The sequence below is a fragment of the Nematolebias whitei genome, chromosome 9, assembly GCF_014905685.2.
Source record: "Nematolebias whitei isolate Nwh7 chromosome 9, NemWhi1, whole genome shotgun sequence".
Lineage (NCBI taxonomy): Eukaryota > Metazoa > Chordata > Actinopteri > Cyprinodontiformes > Rivulidae > Nematolebias > Nematolebias whitei.
In genome coordinates this window covers 16929256-16948132 of record NC_056506.1, presented here as the reverse complement: position 1 = coordinate 16948132, position 18877 = coordinate 16929256, and the positions used below count along the sequence as shown (strand labels likewise).

General features: G+C 41.0%; 1 protein-coding gene across 2 annotated transcripts in view; it reads right to left on the bottom strand.

Annotated features, from left to right (window-relative positions):
* Window positions 1–18496, bottom strand: part of kcnn1a (potassium intermediate/small conductance calcium-activated channel, subfamily N, member 1a) — a 103663-nt gene extending 85167 nt beyond the window's left edge. For both annotated transcript variants that reach the window (XM_037682089.1, XM_037682088.1), the window contains exon 1: window positions 18104–18496. In XM_037682089.1, coding sequence (XP_037538017.1) covers window positions 18104–18493 — 390 coding nt within the window. In that variant the 5' untranslated portion in view covers window positions 18494–18496. The remainder of the gene's footprint in view (window positions 1–18103) is intronic.
* Window positions 18497–18877: the final 381 nt, after the last annotated feature.

The window sequence follows — 18877 nt, the reverse complement described above, 5'->3', positions numbered from 1 at the left end:
TCCGTCCGTCCGTCCGTCCGTCCGTCCGTCCGTCCGTCCGTCCGTCCCGTCCGTCCGTCCGTCCGTCCGTCCGTCCGTCCATCCATCCATACTTACATATACATATACATATACATACACATGCATATACATATACATATACATATACATATACATATACATATACATACACATGCATATACATATACATTTGTGTGTGTGTGTGTGTTTGTGGGGGGGGGGGGGGCAATCTTGGACTTTGACCTTGCAACCCAATTTTTGATAGAGACCTTTCTTATGAACATATGCAGCCACACACCAAAATGGAAGTTAGTATATAATTTAAGCTTGAAGTTATCAAGTTCACAAAGTTTACAGTTATGCACATATGACAGCAGCCATCTTAGATTTTGATGTGTAACCCAGTTATTGACAATGACCTTTCTTATACCTAAATGCAGCCATGCACCAAAATGGAAGTTGGTTGGTTATTATATTCTGAGTTATGTGCTTTAAAACAGGCTTCTAGAAAGCTAGAAAGAAATTGGTGTTCCACTAACATGGGCAAATTTTATTTAACTTGGAGAGATACTCTGCTAACATATAAGGAAGCTCTCCATAAAACCTGAACTGTATATTATTCATCTTTAATAGATGAGACAAAAAATAACCCCAGGTTTCTGTTCAGTACTATAACTAGATTAATGAAAAGTCCCATCTCTGTTGAACCATGCATCCCTACAGTTATAAGCATTAATGACTTCATGAGAATCTTTATAAATAAAATTATTTCAATTAGAGAGAAAATTCAAACCATCCTTCCTAGTGTTGCCTTTGTTCCCTGTCAGATGAAGCAACTTTAGAAATATTACAAGAACCTTATTCATATTTGGACTGTTTTTGTTCTGCTGAGCTCTCTGAATTGTCCAAAATAATAACCTCATCCAAACCATCCACATGCCTGCTAGATCCCATCCCAACCAGAATGTTTAAAGAGGCATTTCCCATAATTAATATCAACATTTTTGATCTGCTTAATTTGTCTCTAATGAATGATTACATACCACAGCACCATAAGGTTGCTGTAATTAAACATTTGCTTGAGAAACCTGATCTTGATTCAGCAATTCTGGCCAATTGTAGACCTATATCTAATCCAACATTCATCTAAAAATTTATTGAGAAAATAGTTGCTGGTAAGTTGCATGAACCTTTACAAAGAAATAATCTGTTTGAAAAGTTTCATTCAGGGTTAGAGCTTATCATAGCACAGAATCAGCATTGGAGAAAGTAACTAATGATATTCTCAGGGCCTCTGACAATGGACTTGTGTCTATACTGGTCCTGTTAGACCTCAGTGCTGCATTTGATACAGTTGATCACAATATTCTACTACAGAGGATTGAATATGATATTGGAACTATAGGAACGGCTCTAGATTCCCGTTTGTAAATAATAAATCTTCTTCATACATCAAAGTTAGTTGTGGCGTTCCTCAGGGTTCAGTGCTTGGATGAATATTTGTTACTTTATGCTTCCATTAGATAAAGTTATTAAACTGCATGGGATACATTTTCATTGTTATTTTGATGATGCACAATTATATTTGACCATGAAACCAAATTAATCTAACCTGATTTCTTAACGGAGTGATGACAACAGTGAATAACAGCAACAATAGACAGTCACAAAAGAGGCATACAAAATTTAAATTTCTTTTTTATTTTTATAAATCAAAATAAAACAAAACACAAACACAACAACCAAAAGGACAGTCAAAAGGAAGAGAAGCAAAAAAAAAACCCCGCTAGATTATACACCCACATTACCCACATGAAAAATATAACCAGAACCATTTACCTCCACCTGCGTAATATCATTAAAATTAGGAACATCTTGTCCAAAAATGATGCAGAACTACTGGTTCATGCATTTATCATGTCTAGGCTGTACTATCGCAATTGTTTATTGTCTGGGTGTTCAAATTTTTCTTTAAAATGTCTTCATTTGATCCAAAATGCTGCTGCCAGAGTCTTAATGAGAGCGGGATCATATCTCTCCAGTTTTAGCTTCTCTCCATTGGCTCCCTGTCAAATTCAGAATTGAATTCAAAATCTTACTTCTAACATACAAAGCGCTCAACAACCTAGCCCCATCTTATATCATAGATCTATTGTTCCATATTTTCCTAACAGTGCACTTCGTTCTCAAACTGCAGGTTTACTTGTGGTTCCTAGAGTTTCCAAAAGCAGAATGGGAGGAAGATCTTTCAGTTATCATGCTCCTCTCTTGTGGAACCAACTTCCACTTTCTGTTAAAAGGGAATTTTTCCTTTCCACTGTTGCCATCGTGTTTGCTCGGGATGGGAGACTGCGACAAATTGAAGATTCAACGACTCTGCTGGCTTCCTTAGATAAACTTTACTAAGTGGCTTTTTTATATATATGAATGTTTCTGTTCAGTGCCCCGAGAAAACTTTTGTTGTGACTTGGTGCTAAATAAATAAACTGAATTCAAATGAATAGAAATTATTTTTCAAGTTATCTAGCTCAAACGGACAAACATATATGGTGGCAGCCATCTTGGAAGATAGAAGTCAGTACCGCACTTATTTTTCCAGCTATTATTCTGTATTCTGTGAAGGGGGACAAAAAAAACTTAAGGGATAGATGGATCAGCTTATGTTGAGAGTTTCTGGGTTTTAGCCTTTTCATCAAATCATTAAAATAACATACTGTGCAAAACTTGAGATGTGTTAGCTTTCAAAGAATGTATGGAGGAGTTAGAGCCATTTATGTGTTAGCTAATGTTCACTAGTTGTGGTGCCCTTCTTGAACATAGCAAATCAGGATAATCAGTTATAGAGGTAGTTACATCTGCATCTACATCTAATGATGACATTTTGGGAGCTATTTAGATAACAGATAAGTGAGCACACTTACACATGCACACACAGAGGCTCTAGTAAAACATTATTGTCTGCGTTTACCTTTCTGTTGCAGGCATTAAATATAGTGCATAATTGTTTCTGGGGTGATGGTAGGACTGGCTCCATATTACTCTGTCCTTTGGTGGTCCATATTATAAAATGTATTTTTAGCTGTCAACTAGATTGCTTTGCCCCTCAGTTCAGCAAATTGTTCTCAAGACATTTAAAATGGTTTTAGGAAGTCCCAGGTGAAATAACACAGAGTAAACCAATTAATCCACCTGCCAGTAGTTCAAAGATTTTTTTCAATCCCAACGCATGCTGCCACTTTGCAAGTTTCCCTACTTAGTGCTCCAAAGATCCCTGAGCCTCAAGTGGCTGCTGTGCAGTGTGAGATGGAGCAATGGACCATCCACAGAAAATGTGACCTAGTTGATGTTCCATGTTCACTCAGATGCTTGGGTGGAAATCATGAGGAGGTCAGGTAGTTCTTGAACCCCCCCACCCCCTCCCCAATTTGGAAAAATGAAGACTGACTCCCATAATAAGTCATTTGAGAAAAATAATTTTTTAAGCTATATAAATGAAAGAATATTCACAATTACATAGACAAAATGGTGCATGTATGCTCTTCAAAAATCTGTCCTCCCCTCATCAGCTGCATTGATTCCAGACAAGAGGGGAGTGCACCTGAACTCTGAAAGGCTGTGAAACTCTTAATGGGCCATCTGTAGCACAGTGGTTAGCCAGGCTGACCAGTGTGTGGAGGAATGGGGCTAAAGCCTCAGTTAAAACTCAATTTTTCTTATTCTACTCAAACCAAAACATTTTAGCTTTTTGTAGATGGCAAAAATAATATCTGTATAATTTTTAAATGGGGCAGCACGGTGGTGCAACTGATAGAGCTGCTGCCTCTCAGCAAGAAGGTTACCCTGGTTCGAATCCCAATCCGGGGGCCTTTCTGAGTGGAGTTTATATGTCCTCTCTGTGAATGTGTGGGTTTTCTTCAGATACTCCGGTTTCCTCCCACAGACCAAAAACATGCATGTTAGACTGATGGTATCTCTAAATTGTCCCTAGGTGTGAGTGAGAGAGTGAATGGTTGTTTGTCTCGTTTGTCTCTATGTGTCCCTGTGATGGACTGGAGACCTGTCCAGGGTGTCCCTCGCCTCTCGCACAGTGATAGCTGGACATGGGCGCCGGCAACCCCTACAACCCAAAAAGGAAGAGGTGGGTAAAGATGATGGATGGATGGATGGATGGATGGATGGATGGATGGATGGATGAATGGATAGATGGATGTCTTCTGTTTGTTAACACATTGTATTTATTCAGAGCTTTAAAATCTTATAAAACTGCTACAGATCAGTAACAATTATTAGGTGACCACAAAAAGTGATCGGAGCCAAGTTAAAATATCTTCAACCTGGTTCTAAACTATCTATAGATGGAGGGAAGCTCCACCCATATTTGATGAACATATACAGTTTCTCAGCATTATTCACCTGCAAAGTGACCACATCCAAAAAAACATTTAATGCCAATGTCTGAGTTTGTCTTTACACGTTTCCATGGCAACATCTGAACATGTGTCTCTGTGGTTGTGATTCATTTTTCTTTTTGGACTTTATTATTGTGTCTGGACGTGTGTCAGATGTTTAGAAACCGGTTCTTATAGTTAAATGCTTTTATATTGTTGTACAAAACAAGAATAATATTATGTTATAAGTCACATGACCAGGAAGGGAATCAAGCCCCCTTAAGTTAGCCTCTGGAGGATCTGTTGAAGACGACTTGTTTCCCAGCATGCCTTATATTTGTTGCCAATGGACCATAAACTGGACAAACATGCACTCACAAGCCATGAAGTTGGAGTAGGACATGTTTCCACAATAACTTCATCATTGCTACATCTGAGATTTGGCATGAAAATGTGCTTATGCCACTTTTTTCTCATGCACTCAGTTTGTACACGAGGCTTCTGACTATAAGACTGACTCAGACCTTTATCTTTACCTTTATCTTAGTGCAGGTCTCTCTCGTAAATGAGTCCTCGTGGCTCAATGAGACTAACCTGTAGAAATAAAGGTTGAATGAACCTTGACAGCCATGTGTTTAAGCCAGTATCTCACAATGCTTTAGCTTGAGCTGTATTTTCTATGAACTACCACATGTTTAGGAACTGTTTGCACTTTCCAAAAAAAAAGTGCATCAAATTGTTTGTAGAAAAAATCTTTTGCAATCACTTGGACAGGGTGCAGAGCTTCACTTGAGCGTTACCATGAGCTTGATACCCCTCGGGGTTCGCATCACTGGATAAGTAAAATAAAAGACAAGAGTAGTGGCATTTTACCATGGATGATTCAGTAAACACATCTGTTAGGGGCAGCTGTGACACAGTGGTAGGGCAGCTGTCTCGAGACCAAGAAATCACAGTTTTAACTCCAATATGTCCGAGTGTCCTTGAGTGAGACACCTATTCCCTAACTGCTCCCCAGATGCTTAAATAGTGTCCTGCTGCTCCACTTGGGTTATGTGTGATGGATCAAATGCAAATAATGAGTTTCAGTATTGTACAGGCCTATATGATGATGACAACATACAGCACTATCACTTTTTTGTCCTTAGATATCAAGGGGTGCACTACACTAATTACTACTAAATGTGGGCAACAAAATATTGTCTATAATATATATAATAATATACTATAATATGTATAATATTAATACAATTTTGCAAGTTGTGCACATGAAAAAAGTTAAAGATTTCAAAAAAATGGCTGCAAAAAAAAAAAAAACTGTCACATGGTCACTTGGTTAAAAACACTGACTTCAGTAGACTCGGGGGTGCAAGATGGTGGTGACTCTATAAGCTGCGTTCTGCCACGCTCTCATCAGCCCTGCTTGAAAAGCTGCCTTCTTGCTGCCTCCGCATTGAACTTTTTCTTTGAGATCAGCTTTGTCGCAGGATTGATTTAACAAAGCTGTAATATGGCATCCAAAAAACAAATCTAAAACAGCGGGTTCTTTGCCTGCGTGGCCTGTGGACACAATTGTAGCCTCGGACCGAAGTGATGCCATAGGAGGTGCATTGGCCTCGCTCTCGAGGGTAATTGTACAGTATTAACGTTCTGAATTGCGTATCGTAAGTTCTGGTTATATAGATTGCACCCTAATATGGTGTGTTTTTTAATTTTATTTTAGGTACACGTTAGATATTTACGGTAATATTTGCATATTTTATTGTTTCTTTTTATGTTTTTCTTAATTACTATTACTCGTATCATTTGTGGGCAGACGGGAGCCCAGATGGTCAGACTGTGTTCTCTAGGATAAGAGCTAATGCGTGGATTTTCAGTTGACATTGGTTTTTGATCTCTTTGTGTTCGGGTAGGAGAGAGGGGTGGGTTTATACCAGATCAGTCGTTTTTGTTAGTTAGTTAGTTTGTTTCTTCTATCAGGTATTGGCATGTGATGCTGTGTGTGTGTAAATTATGTCTTACTGTTCAACCATGACCAGCGTTAAGGCTGTTGGCCACTCTAGTGGCTGCCCAGTTAAGTGTGTAAGCTGGAATGTGAAATCCCTTAATGGTCCAGTAAAAATCCAAAAAATTATGTCACACAAGAAGCAAGGTTGAGTGAATACGTATCAACAAATATAAAGTTCTTTCGGCTCTTTCTGAAACAAAAATGTTAAAGAGTCTCAAAAAAATCTACAGCCACTACAAAAAGCAATTTGATGGAATTTTTACATGACACTTTATGTACACACACACACACATACATACATTTTATATATATATATATATATATATATATATATATATATATATATATATATATATATATATAAATACATACATACATACATACATTATCTTTACCCGCTTATTCCATTTTTTGGGTCACGGGGGTCGCTGGTGCCCATGTCCAGCAATCACTGTGCGAGGGGCGGGGTACACCCTGGACGGGTCGCAAGTCCATCACAGGGCCACATAGAGACAAACGAGACAAACAACCATTCACTCTCTCACTCACACCTAGAGACAATTTTAGAGTTACCAATCAGCCTAACATGCATGTTTTTGGTCTGTGGGAGGAAACCGGAGTACCCGGAGAAAACCCACGCATGCACGGAGAGAACATGCAAACTCCACCCAGAAGGCACCTGGACCGGGTTTGAACCAGGGACCTGCTCGCTGAGAGGCAGCAGCTCTACCAGTTGCGCCACCGTGCTGCCCTATATATATACATATAATACTTTATTTATAAAGCCCTTTAAAACAACCACAGCTGCCACAAAGTGCTGTACATATAAAATCAAGAACATTTAAACACATAAAAACAGTTGTTAAAACATTAAGATCAATAAAAAATAATAAAAACAGTGCAGAACAAAATTCAGTGTGTGCTAAAAGCCAGGGAGTAAAAATGTGTTTTTAAAAGAGTTTTAAAACTGGACAGTGAAGGGGCTCGTCTGATGGGAAGAGGGAGATCGTTCCACAGTCTTGGAGCAGCAACAGAAAAAGCTCTGTCCCCTCTGAGCCTCCGTTTAGACCTCGGCACCTCCAGGAGCAGCTGATCAGCTGATCTGAGGCACCGAGCAGGAGAGTATGGGTGAAGCAGCTCAGAGAGGTAGGATGGAGCAAGACCATTTAAACTTTTAAAAACAAATAAAAGAATCTTAAAATGAACTCTAAAATGAACAGGCAGCCAGTGGAGTGAAGCCAGAGTGGGGGTGATGTGCTCCCTCTTTTGAACTCCAGTTAGAAGCCGAGCAGCAGCGTTCTGGACCAACTGGAGGCGTCTGAGGGAGGACTGGCTGACTCCAAGGTAAAGAGCGTTACAGTAATCCAGCCGAGAGGTGACGAAGGCATGGATTACTGTGTCCAGCTGCTGTTTTGTGAGAATGGACTTTACCTTAGCCAGCTGTCTGAGGTGATAAATACTGGTCTTGATCACCGCTCCAATCTGGGAATCTAATTTAAAATCACTGTCCATTTTAAAACCCAAGTTAGAAACAGTTTTCTTTACATGTGGTGCCAGAGGGCCCAGATCAACAGGGCAAGGTTCACAAGAGCTACTAGGACCAAACACCATCACTTCTGTTTTATTTTCATTGAAATTTAAGAAGTTTAAAGACATTCAGGCTTTGATGTCTTCAAGACACAACAGAAGTGGCCTAATTAAGGGCGCATCGTTCTTTTTTAGTGGCATATAGATCTGACTATCGTCAGCGTAACAATGAAAAAAGATCCCATGCTTTCTAAAGATTGATCCCAATGAAAGCAGGTAAAGGGAGAAAAGCAGGGGACCTAAAATAGAGCCCTGCAGAACCCCAAAACACAGAGGAGCAGTGGAGGATTCAGACCCAGTTATGTTGACAGACATGGTTCTGTCTTCTAGATAGGACCTAAACCAGCTCAGTGCAGTACCACAGATACTCACTTGGTGCTGTAAGCGTGACATTAAAATGTTATGGCCCACGGTATAAAAGGCAGCGGTTACATCGAGCAGGTGGATACCAGGCTTAATTGGCAGCAGCTGCAAATAATCAACTCAACCCACAGGAGGAGTATAAGAAGCCACAAGAATCATTCTGCAGATGCTGGGAGATTGCCTACCAACGGTATTAGTGTTCTAGCCAGTTTACCTCGGAATCTAGTATGATTCTAATCTTGTGTGTTTTTCGCTATGCCTCCTCAGAGTTTGGATCTTATCGTTCACCTGCCCTGCCTTGAGTTCCATGTGAGCATCCATTCCTCATGTTCCTCTGCAGCTGCTGAGCGCCTTCCACCACTTGCCTGTTTTACATGGCTCTTCCTTCATCACTCGTTTCCTCCATATTGGACATCACTCGGATCAATCCTCCTTACTCTAGTCCCTGACCCTCTTTGTAAGAACAGCAACCACTAGCAATTCACCATTCACCAGCAGACCTTTATTATCCTCTACCCCCCAGGTGATCCAGTCCCCCAACATTGACATCTTCTTATTTATCACCATTGTAAATAAACACTGTAAATTGTCATCTGAGTCTTGGTCTCTGTTCAGCTCTGGTCTTTCGTTTGGGTACACCCGCTATCATAACAGTTTCCTTTTGCTGAAACACCAGAGATAAAGTTTTGAGCTGATCGGCACCCAGTGGATGCAGAGAAACCACACGGAACCCACCAAACCGAACCAGCACTGGAGCAGAACCAGACCTCCAGATCCATTGGTGAATCTTGAGAGCTGGAAGCCTGCCCATGTGGACCTCCGTATAGGGACGCACCACAGTAGGTTGGAGACGGTTTCTGTAGCCAATTGGGACATTTTTCATCCATAATTGAAATCTACTGATCACCTATGGTCTCGCGCCGGCCAACCGAAGGTCTGGCCTTCACAAAATGCACTTTGGCGCTCAAGAGCTGCACTGAATGGGACCAGAACCAGACCTCCAGGCTCAACGGTAAATCCAAGAGCTCCTAGCCGGCCCACAAGGACCTCCAAGCGAGGATGGGCTGATAAATACAATTTATTAGCTACATATAAGTATGTTGTTCAAATTAGTATGTTTAAGAGTTGACAACTTTGATTGTGGGCTTTGTCGCTGCAGGTTACATCTGCAGAAACAAACCAAGTCAGACAGGAACATTTGAACCAGGACCGAGAGCCGCTCCTGTTCTGCAGAGCTAGTAAGCTACATATACAGTACTGTACATATGTTGTTAAAATGACGTAGGTTTGAGTTGATAACATTGCAAGAGTGTGGGAAGGGTTTCTAAAGCCTTCAAATACATACAAAAATAAATATAACATTGCTACTTTGTGGAATTTCACTTGTTGAGCCTTTTTTCACAAGTTTCTTTCAATTTTGAATTTCTAACAGGTATCCAACAGTTGCTGCAAACTGAGATATTCTTCTCTGAATTTGATTAACTTATAGACATTTTTACTGGTAAATAGTTTCACTAAATTTCATGCTACTGTGTTCCTTTTAGTAATTTTAATAAGTTGCACAAATAAAAAATACAAGCCTATGAACACTAATGAACATCTAATCAACATCTTTATATGTTTTACTTTGAGGCCTGGTTCAACATTTTCCTGTTTTTCTTCTGTTGGTCATTAACTGGGTTCATCTAAAGATAAAAAACATATTTAAACATACTTTTATTGTAAAATTGAACATGAGATAACATTGATCATTTATGTAAAAGGGAGTGGTGGTGCAGAGGTTAGAGAAGGTGAGCCTGTGATCGGAAGATTGCCGGTTCAACTCCTTGTATCGACAACATCAAAATGTGGGTGGGAAAGTTGAAGCACCCACACCTGCCTTCACCCTCAATTGCTCCACTCTGGGTCCTTGAGCAAGGCCCTTAACCCCACCATCTGCTCCCCTGGACACCCTAGATAGCAGCTTTCTGCTCCACACAGAGGGCTGTGGTAGCTCGATGGTCTGTGGTTGCCTCAGGAAGTGCATCTGGTGTAAAAATAATTGCCAATTCTTTGTGCGACTTAGTTCACTGTAGCGACTCCTGATGAAAGGAGCAGCCAAAAGTAGAAGAAGATCAAATATGTGAAAAATTAATGTCCAGACAAAAAACTAATTTAATCATCCTTAAAGTTCTATTGAAGTTCCTGATTGCTGTTTAGTTAAAAGTTGTTTTTGTGTTGACCTCGCTGCTGCCTGTAGTCATGAACATGTTCACTACTTTTCTTATGGGATTCTAAACCCCAAGTAGCTCGTGGTTAATGGGCTTAAACATACAAACAGTCAACAAGGTCAAAGGCTGTTTTAGATTTTAGTCACGCAAGAGAAACAACAAGGGTGACATGGTGGCTCAGTTGGTAGAGCTGCTGCCTCTCAGCGAGAAGGTCACTGCATTGAATCCCGGCCAGGGGCCTTTCTGGGTGGAGTTTGCATGTTCTCTCCGTGCATGCGTGGGTTTTTTCCGAGTACTCCAGTTTCCTCCCACAGATCAAAAACATGCATGTTAGGCTGATTGGTAACTCTAAATTGTCTCTAGGTGTGAGTGAGAGAGAGTGAATAGTTGTTTGTCTCTATGTGGCCCTGTGATGGACTGAAGATCTGTCCAGGGTGTCCCCTGCTTCTCACACAGTGACTGCTGGATATGGGCACCAGTGACCCCCGCAAACCAAAAACAAGAAGTGGGTAAAAATAATGGAAGGATGGATGAATAGAAATTACTAAAATCACTGGTTGACTCCTGACACACAACAGAATGATGACGTCAGCTGCCCTGGTAAACAATTGCTGTCATTCACTGTGGAACATTTTTAAAAGCAATACTGTTTCTATGAGTGTCTCAGAAGCATTTGTAATGGTGGTGGTGGGGGGTGGGGGTGGGGCACACTAGTGGGTGGTCTGGGTGTCCTCTGCCAGAACATTTTTAATATAGTTTTCTTGCATTCTGGTGTATTTTAACTGGTTGTTAAACATCTGTGTTTACCTACTAAACACTTGATTTTATAATTATTTTAGAGGCAGATTCCTCATTCAATTAGACATACTGTATATGCTTCTTCCTGTTTTTAAACTCACTATAGACTAAGATAATGAAATCAAATAAAATCAAAAATACTTTATTAATCCCAGAGGGAAATTATATGTTGTGGTAACTCATCATCCTGGTTTCATTAAAGAGTTGTTATAGATGGTGATGGCTGTGGACAGGAAGGATCTCTTGTCCTACAGCAGATCTGAAGAAGCCTCTGACTGAAGACACTCTGTTGTTGTATGACAGTCTGATGAAGAGGATGCTGAGGGTTGTCTATAATGTTCTTCATTTTATGAAGAATCCTTCTTTGAACAATCATCTCCAAAGGTTCTAGAGGAGTCCCCAGAACTGAGCTAGCCTTCTTTATGAGCTTGTTGATCTTTTTTTAAGTCACTTGCTCCGGTGCTGCTCCCCCAGCAGATGATGGCAGAAGAGATAACACTCTCTTCAACAGACTTATAGAAGATATGCAGCATCTTGCTGCAAACACTGAAGGACTTCAGCTTCCTCAAAAAGTACAGTCTGCTCTGTCCCTTCTTGTAGATGCTTCACTGTTGCATTTCCAGTCCAGTCTGTTGTCCAGGTGAACCCCAAGGTATTTATACTTCTCCACCACCTCCACTTCTTCTCCCATGATGAAAATAGTGTTGGACCTGTTCCTGATTCTCCTGAAATCTACAATCATCTCCTTTGTTTTGTTCACATTCAAGATGAGATGATTGTTTCCACACCATGTCACAAAGCGGTCCACCAGTTCCCTGTACTCAGCTTCTTGTCCATCTCTGATACACCTGACCACTGCAGAGTCATCAGAATATTTCTGCAGAGGACAGGAGTCTGTTTTATACTGGAAATCTGAGGTGTACAGAATGAAAAGAAATGGTGAGAGTACAGTCCCCTGTGGTGCTCCTGAGCTACTGACCACCTGGTTAGACACACAACCCTTCAGTCTCACAAATCGTGGTCTGTTCGTCAGGTAGTCTTTGATCCTAGCGATTGTTGAGGCCTCCACCTGAGACTTCTGGAGTTTATGACAAAGCAAATCAGGCTGGATTGTGTTAAATGCACTGGAGAAATCAAAGAACATGACTCACAGAGCTGTCTGCCTTTTCTAGATGACAGTGAGTTTGCTGAAGCAGGTGTATGATGGCATCTTCAACTCCAAGTCCACGCTGATAAGCAAACTACAGTGGGTCCCGATATGTGCTTGTTTGTTTAGTCAGGTGGGTCAACAGAAGTCTCTCTAGGACCTTCATGATGTGGGATGTCAGGGCAACATGTCTATAGTCATTGAGGACTGGTGGGTGAGTTTTCTTTGGCACTGGAACAAGACAGGAGGTTTTCCACAACACTGGAACCTTCTCCTGGGTCAGGCTAAGGTTGAAGAGGTGCTGCAGAACCCCACAGAGCTGCTCTGCACAGACCTTCAGGACTCTGGGACTGACACCATCTGGACCTGCAGCCTTATTCCAGTTCAGTCTCTCCAGCTGCTTCCTCACCTGACTTCTGGAGACGCAGAGTGGGGAGGCAAATTAATGAAATTAATGTGACATAATTTATCACAATGACTTTAGGAATGCACTTGACTTATTTAGTTTTGATTTAGATTTAGATGGTATTTGAAATACATGTTGTTGAGCTAATGAATGGTGACACTGAAGTGCATGTTTAAAAATAAAAATATTAACTTTACCCAATGAACAGGTGCAGTTTTGAAAACCACCAACAGTGAATTTAGAGGCGGGGGCGTGGGTACTTTTTTTAATTTAGTGACAGACCTACTCATAACAAAATATGACATGGCATCATGCAGTCTTCATCCATCCATCCATTTTCTTTACCCGCTTATTCCATTTTGGGTCACGGGGGTCGCTGGTGCCCATGTCCAGCAATCACTGTGCGAGGGGCGGGGTACACCCTGGACAGGTCTCCAGTCCATCACAGGGACACATATAGACAAAGGAGACAAACAACCATTCACTCTCTCATTCACACCTAGGGACAATTTAGACTTAACAATCAGCCTAACATGCATGCTTTTGGTCTGTGGGAGGAAACTGGAGCACCCGGAGAAAACCCACGCATGCACGAAGAGAACATGCAAACTCCACCCAGAAAGGCCCCTGGACCGGGGTTTGAACCAAGGACCTGCTCGCTGAGAGGCAGCAGCTCTACCAGTTGTGCCACCGTGCTGCCCATCATGCTGCCTCACAACACAAAATTACACAGTGCATTACAATGGAGACACAAAAAATGTTTTTTATCTGTTTTGTCTACCTGCATGGAAATATTAAAACAAACAAAAAAAGTACAGGTTCCTTCCTATCTTGGTGCCACCACAATTTCCACACTTCATAACTTTTATTGATCTTTCCTTCTACAGACCACCCAGCACCAGACTCACTTTATCACAAGAAGAAGAGTTTCTTAGCATAACGTCAGCAGAAGTAAGGAGTACTTTCAGGAGGATCAGTCCTCACAGGCAACTGGCCCAGACAACATCCCGTAGAAGGTGCTGAAAAACTGTGCTGATCAGATCTGCGAGGTGCTGGCTGACATATTTAACTCTTCTCTCTGCCACTGTTATCCCAGTCCCAAAGAGCTCTACAGTGACTGGTCTGAATGACTATCGGCCGGTAGCCCTGACCCCGACACTCACTAAATGCTTTGAAAAACTGGTCATGACCCACATCAAAACCAACATCAACATTAACATGGACCCTCACCAGTACACATACCGCGACAATCGATCAACACAAGATGCCATCTCCTCTGTGGTCCACACTGCTCTCACCCACTTGGAACAGAAGGACTTCTACGTCCGTATGCTCTTTGTGGACTTCACATCTGTCTTCAACATCATGATCCCCCAGACCCTGATGGACAAACTAATCACACTAGGACTAAGTTCTTCTCTAAGCAACTGTTTTTGTTCTATTAGTTCTTAGTGCATTCTTAGTAGGGGTGCACCGATTTCCTTAATTTTGGGAAATCAGAAATCGGCCAATACTTGCATGAGAAACCGATATTACAGATTTTTTTTAGTTTTAACAACAATTTTCTGAACTTCATTTATATTTCAGAGCACTACCTCATGGCCAGTTAAAACAAGTTTGTATTGTTCTAGGATATTGTTTAAGGGTATGTTTTTCAATAAAATAAGATTGGAAAATTGAAGGTGCATTGTGATCTTATAACACCTGACATTGTCGCTTATAAAACAAAATCGGTATCGGCCAAAATCGGAATCGGCAGGTCAGACTTTTTAGAAATTGGTGATCGGTGATCAGCCAGGAAACTGCAATCGGTGCACCCCTAATTCTTAGTCTTGTGTATTCTTAGTTTAGTGAATATAGTATATTCTTAGTTCATGACTCAGATCTTACTAATGTTTTTCTTTACAATTTGTGTTTTTGTTGGATGTAACTGGGACCCTGCGTACATAGTTTCGTCCCACCTCATGTATCATGTGTGGTGTGGATGACAAATAAATCTCTCTGACTCTGATTTCACAATCCTCTTGGATTAACATCCATCTCCCTTAATTGTTTTCCTTTCCACTACTCCTTCTCCATCACTGATTTTCCCAATTTTAATTTCCATAAAACTTGTGTTACTTGGGTTATTTCTCCCTAACATGATACAGTATTTCTCCTTCAAGGTATTCCCTATAACGCCATCAGCTGGACTTTTTAAATCTTAGGGCAAAGACAAACCAAAACAAGTTCTTCCTGCTCAGATTAGACAAAACTTCCAAAATGTGCCACCTTTTGTCATTTACAGACACAAAAGACTGGCAAATCTCCCTCATGTCCACCTGATCAAATCTACTGTATCTTGACTAGGGCTTTAACAGACTTCTCGAGTAATCAACACATCGATTCCTAGGACATCTATCGAGTCTTTTCATTTCACGTCGAGTATTCGTGGTGACGTCATTGCGTTACGTCATTGCGTCACATGACACGTGATCTGCACTGGGCGCGGGTTACAAAATGGATTCCTCCAAGCAGACAGATGGAGCAGAGCAGGTCCAGTCTTGGCAAACAGGTAGAAATGCATCAATAGTCTGGAAATATTTCACTAAAGATGAATCTTCTGGTTCAACTACCGTAAGGAAACAGAAAATGAATCAACTTCCTGACTGTTTGGAGCTCGTTGCGAACCGGTGTTACACCATATTTTGTGATCACCGTATATTGTGACCGTAGGGGGCAGTGTTGCACGCACTGTTGCAGGTCACAGAATATGTTGTAACACCGGGTCCAATGACCGAACCAGAACCAGCTTCCTCTGACTTTGTTTCACAAACAAAAAGCAAAAAATATTCATCTCTAAACCTATAAAAAACCTATAAACATATTAATCTCTAAAAGTAAACTTAATGCGCACCACAACTGGCGGTGGTGCAGGGTGGTCGTCTGCCCCACAGTTTTTAGTTTCATTTTTGACGTGCTGCAAGTTTCTTTCAGTTTTTGCAGCTTAATAATAATAATAATAATAATAACTAATAGTTTTGGTTCATTTCCAGGATGATAAATGGTAGGAGCATAATATACACTTCCAATGTTTTGTTGGTCTTTTTTTTTGTAAATAATTACCTTTTTTGCAGTTTTATTTATTTTTTTATTGTTGTAGCTTTAGATCCTATGATGTCATCAAGTAAGCGAGTTCTACTCGAGTTTTATTATGTTAATGTCGAGTTTAAAATTTATGTAGTCGTTCAACCCCTAATCTTGACGTATGTGGCAGATTGTTCAAATGTTACTGGATGAGTGAAGCCATGTCTCAAGCCTTCTTGAAGCACTAAAACTTCTTTCAGCCTCAGCTGAAGAGCACGGCACAACAAGAAGAAGCTTGACCAACACCTACATGTGTAGGTGTACTTTTAGTACTTTTGTACTACTCTACTTGTGTGAATAGATCACACTCTGCCTCTCAAACATCCTACACCCCCTCGGTCAACAACTGCCGGCACTAACGTGCTAAGCTAGCGTACAATACAGAGGTGTCTCCCCCACACCGCGTCAACAAAACCCCCTGAAGAGATGAGCATCCTGACAAGGTAAGTGATCTCGGGGAAACACTGCATGCGTTGTGGTGAGTTGTTGTAGGTAACCAGGAAAACCCGGAGTGGACTTTTAGTTTAGTGGTTTGAGTGTTCTCGTATTAATCAAGTGGAATAGATTATTTCAGGCAGCAATAGAAACAGCACTGGGTGAATTAACATTTCAAGGTAAATTTGGTGGGATCCAAATTAATTTTTTTTTAATGTGAGGGGGAAATGTCTCCTTTATATATAATTAATGTGACGCCTATGACTGTTTCACTTCAGCTCGTAAATTATGAAGTCAAGCAGTAAATGTTCTGTTCCACTAAGGCTGCTTCCCTGTGGAATGGGATTATATTTTCAAAATAATCATGTTCTTCATAAATACAGCAGTGTTTCTAACATTTTCATCCACGCAGAAACACAAACCCAAATTCTGCAGTACCTATGCCTGGCCTGCATGTGGAGCTGCAATATGCTGCCACAAAAATACACCAGAAACAAGAAATAGTACCTTGAAATAATGAAGAAATAATACCTTGAGCATATGCTCCAAACTCTCAACACAATAAGAAAACATGAGGATGGCAGTTACAAGAGCAAAGACTAATCATATTTGTAGGCTGATGAGGACAGAGAACTTCTACTTTTTGACATTTTAAATTACAATTTACTTAGAGTGCCGACAGTTCAAATCCATGAACAACATGGAAGTTTCAGGCAGAGCATGCAGAGGAGCCTATACTTACAACTATACACTGGTTTAGATCTTTTAAAACTGTCCCCAATTTATGTGACCACGTAATCTTGTTACTTCTGTAAAGCATGAGGTTGTAAGGTTTTTTTGTTTTTTTTTCAAGAGGTTGTAGATGAGGTAAGGGTGTGTGACTATGACAACACTTTCATTTAGGCTGTCTAAGAGAAATCAATGGTAGTGTTTAAAGATTCTCCCCACTCTGGAACCTGGTTTTAAAAAGAATACAATTCAGGAGCTACAAAAATTCTGTTTGTGTGTGGAAACAATCCTGAAATAATAAAAAAATGTTTGTGTATCCATAAAACACCATTTCCATATGGAAAGAGGTTAAACATCTCTCTGTCACTAAAGTTCATGCTCAATAATCCAGGTGGACGGTTTCTTACTGGCCAGAGGACCTGACTCAGCTTTGTTGGATTTTTTTACATGGATTATTGAGCATGAACTTTGTTTTGAACCACTTTGGTTATGACTGCCTCAGAGAAGTTGACGGGGGAGAGGGCGGACTCCAGAAACCATCTTATCACCATCAAACTGGTTGGCCCACTGTGTGAGTGTGCTGCTTGTGGGACTCAGTTTGTGGCTCCTCGGACTGATGAAGTCCTTTGGATGAAGGATGAAACTTTTCAACAACAAAAAAACATCCAGAAGACCTGACTTAAATTTGTTGCATCTCCCTCTCCTTACTGTCTGTGTTTAAACTGAAAGTTTGATTAGAGTTGCTGCACTTTGAACAAGAACACTTCCATCATATTTGAGTCATACCAGATAATCCACATCAGCTCTGCATAAAAGTGATCTAAAAACTTCAAAAGTTGCAATAATCATCAGTTACACTTGTGTTTCACTCAAGCACACACACACACATACACACACACAACTCACCTTAGTGTAAACCCCCCATGACAATTCTGTCTCTGTCACCATGACGACAATCCCAAACATTCCAAAGATGAGTGCGTAATCGCTGAGCCGCTTCCTCTTCTCGAACAGCGCCCTCCGGTGACCAAGCTTGTAGCCAATGTCCCTGTTCTTCTTCTGGGGTGCCCTGCCCCCGCCTCGCCCACCACCCTCCCTGACCAAGCTCTCATTGGATGCCTTACTGGGGTCTTCGCCAGCGTTTCCCTTTGACACCACCACCTCCAGGCCAGAGCTGTGCAGCGTCTGCAAGGGCTGGGTCTCCGAGTCGAGCTCAGCAAGGTTGCGGCGCGACGAGGATGCCAGGCTGCCCACTAGTGGTCTCACCACTCCGCCATTGTACTTGCAGGTGTTCATGGCTATCTGAGGGAGTCGGCTGCTGCTCTCAGAGAGGGAGGGCTTGGATTCAGCATGGCTCAGCTTCTTCTGCTCAGTACTGGCCTGTAAAAAATAAACATAAAAACATACAAAGATAAATGAAACACTCTCAGAATGAAAGGGATGTAAAAACTGACAATGGGCTGAAGACACCCACACAGGTTGATTCTAAAAATAAGACTGTGGTGCAAGACTTTAATCTGGAACTGAAAGAGACAACAAAAGATACTGGCAAAACCCTTTTGGTTATACAAGTAGACATATTTAGTGACTACAGATCAAAACAACAGAAGCCTTTGCTGAAGAGTCTCCAGCCTGTTTTCACTGAGAAACGTAAATGGAGAAAATTGTAGCAAAGCAGAG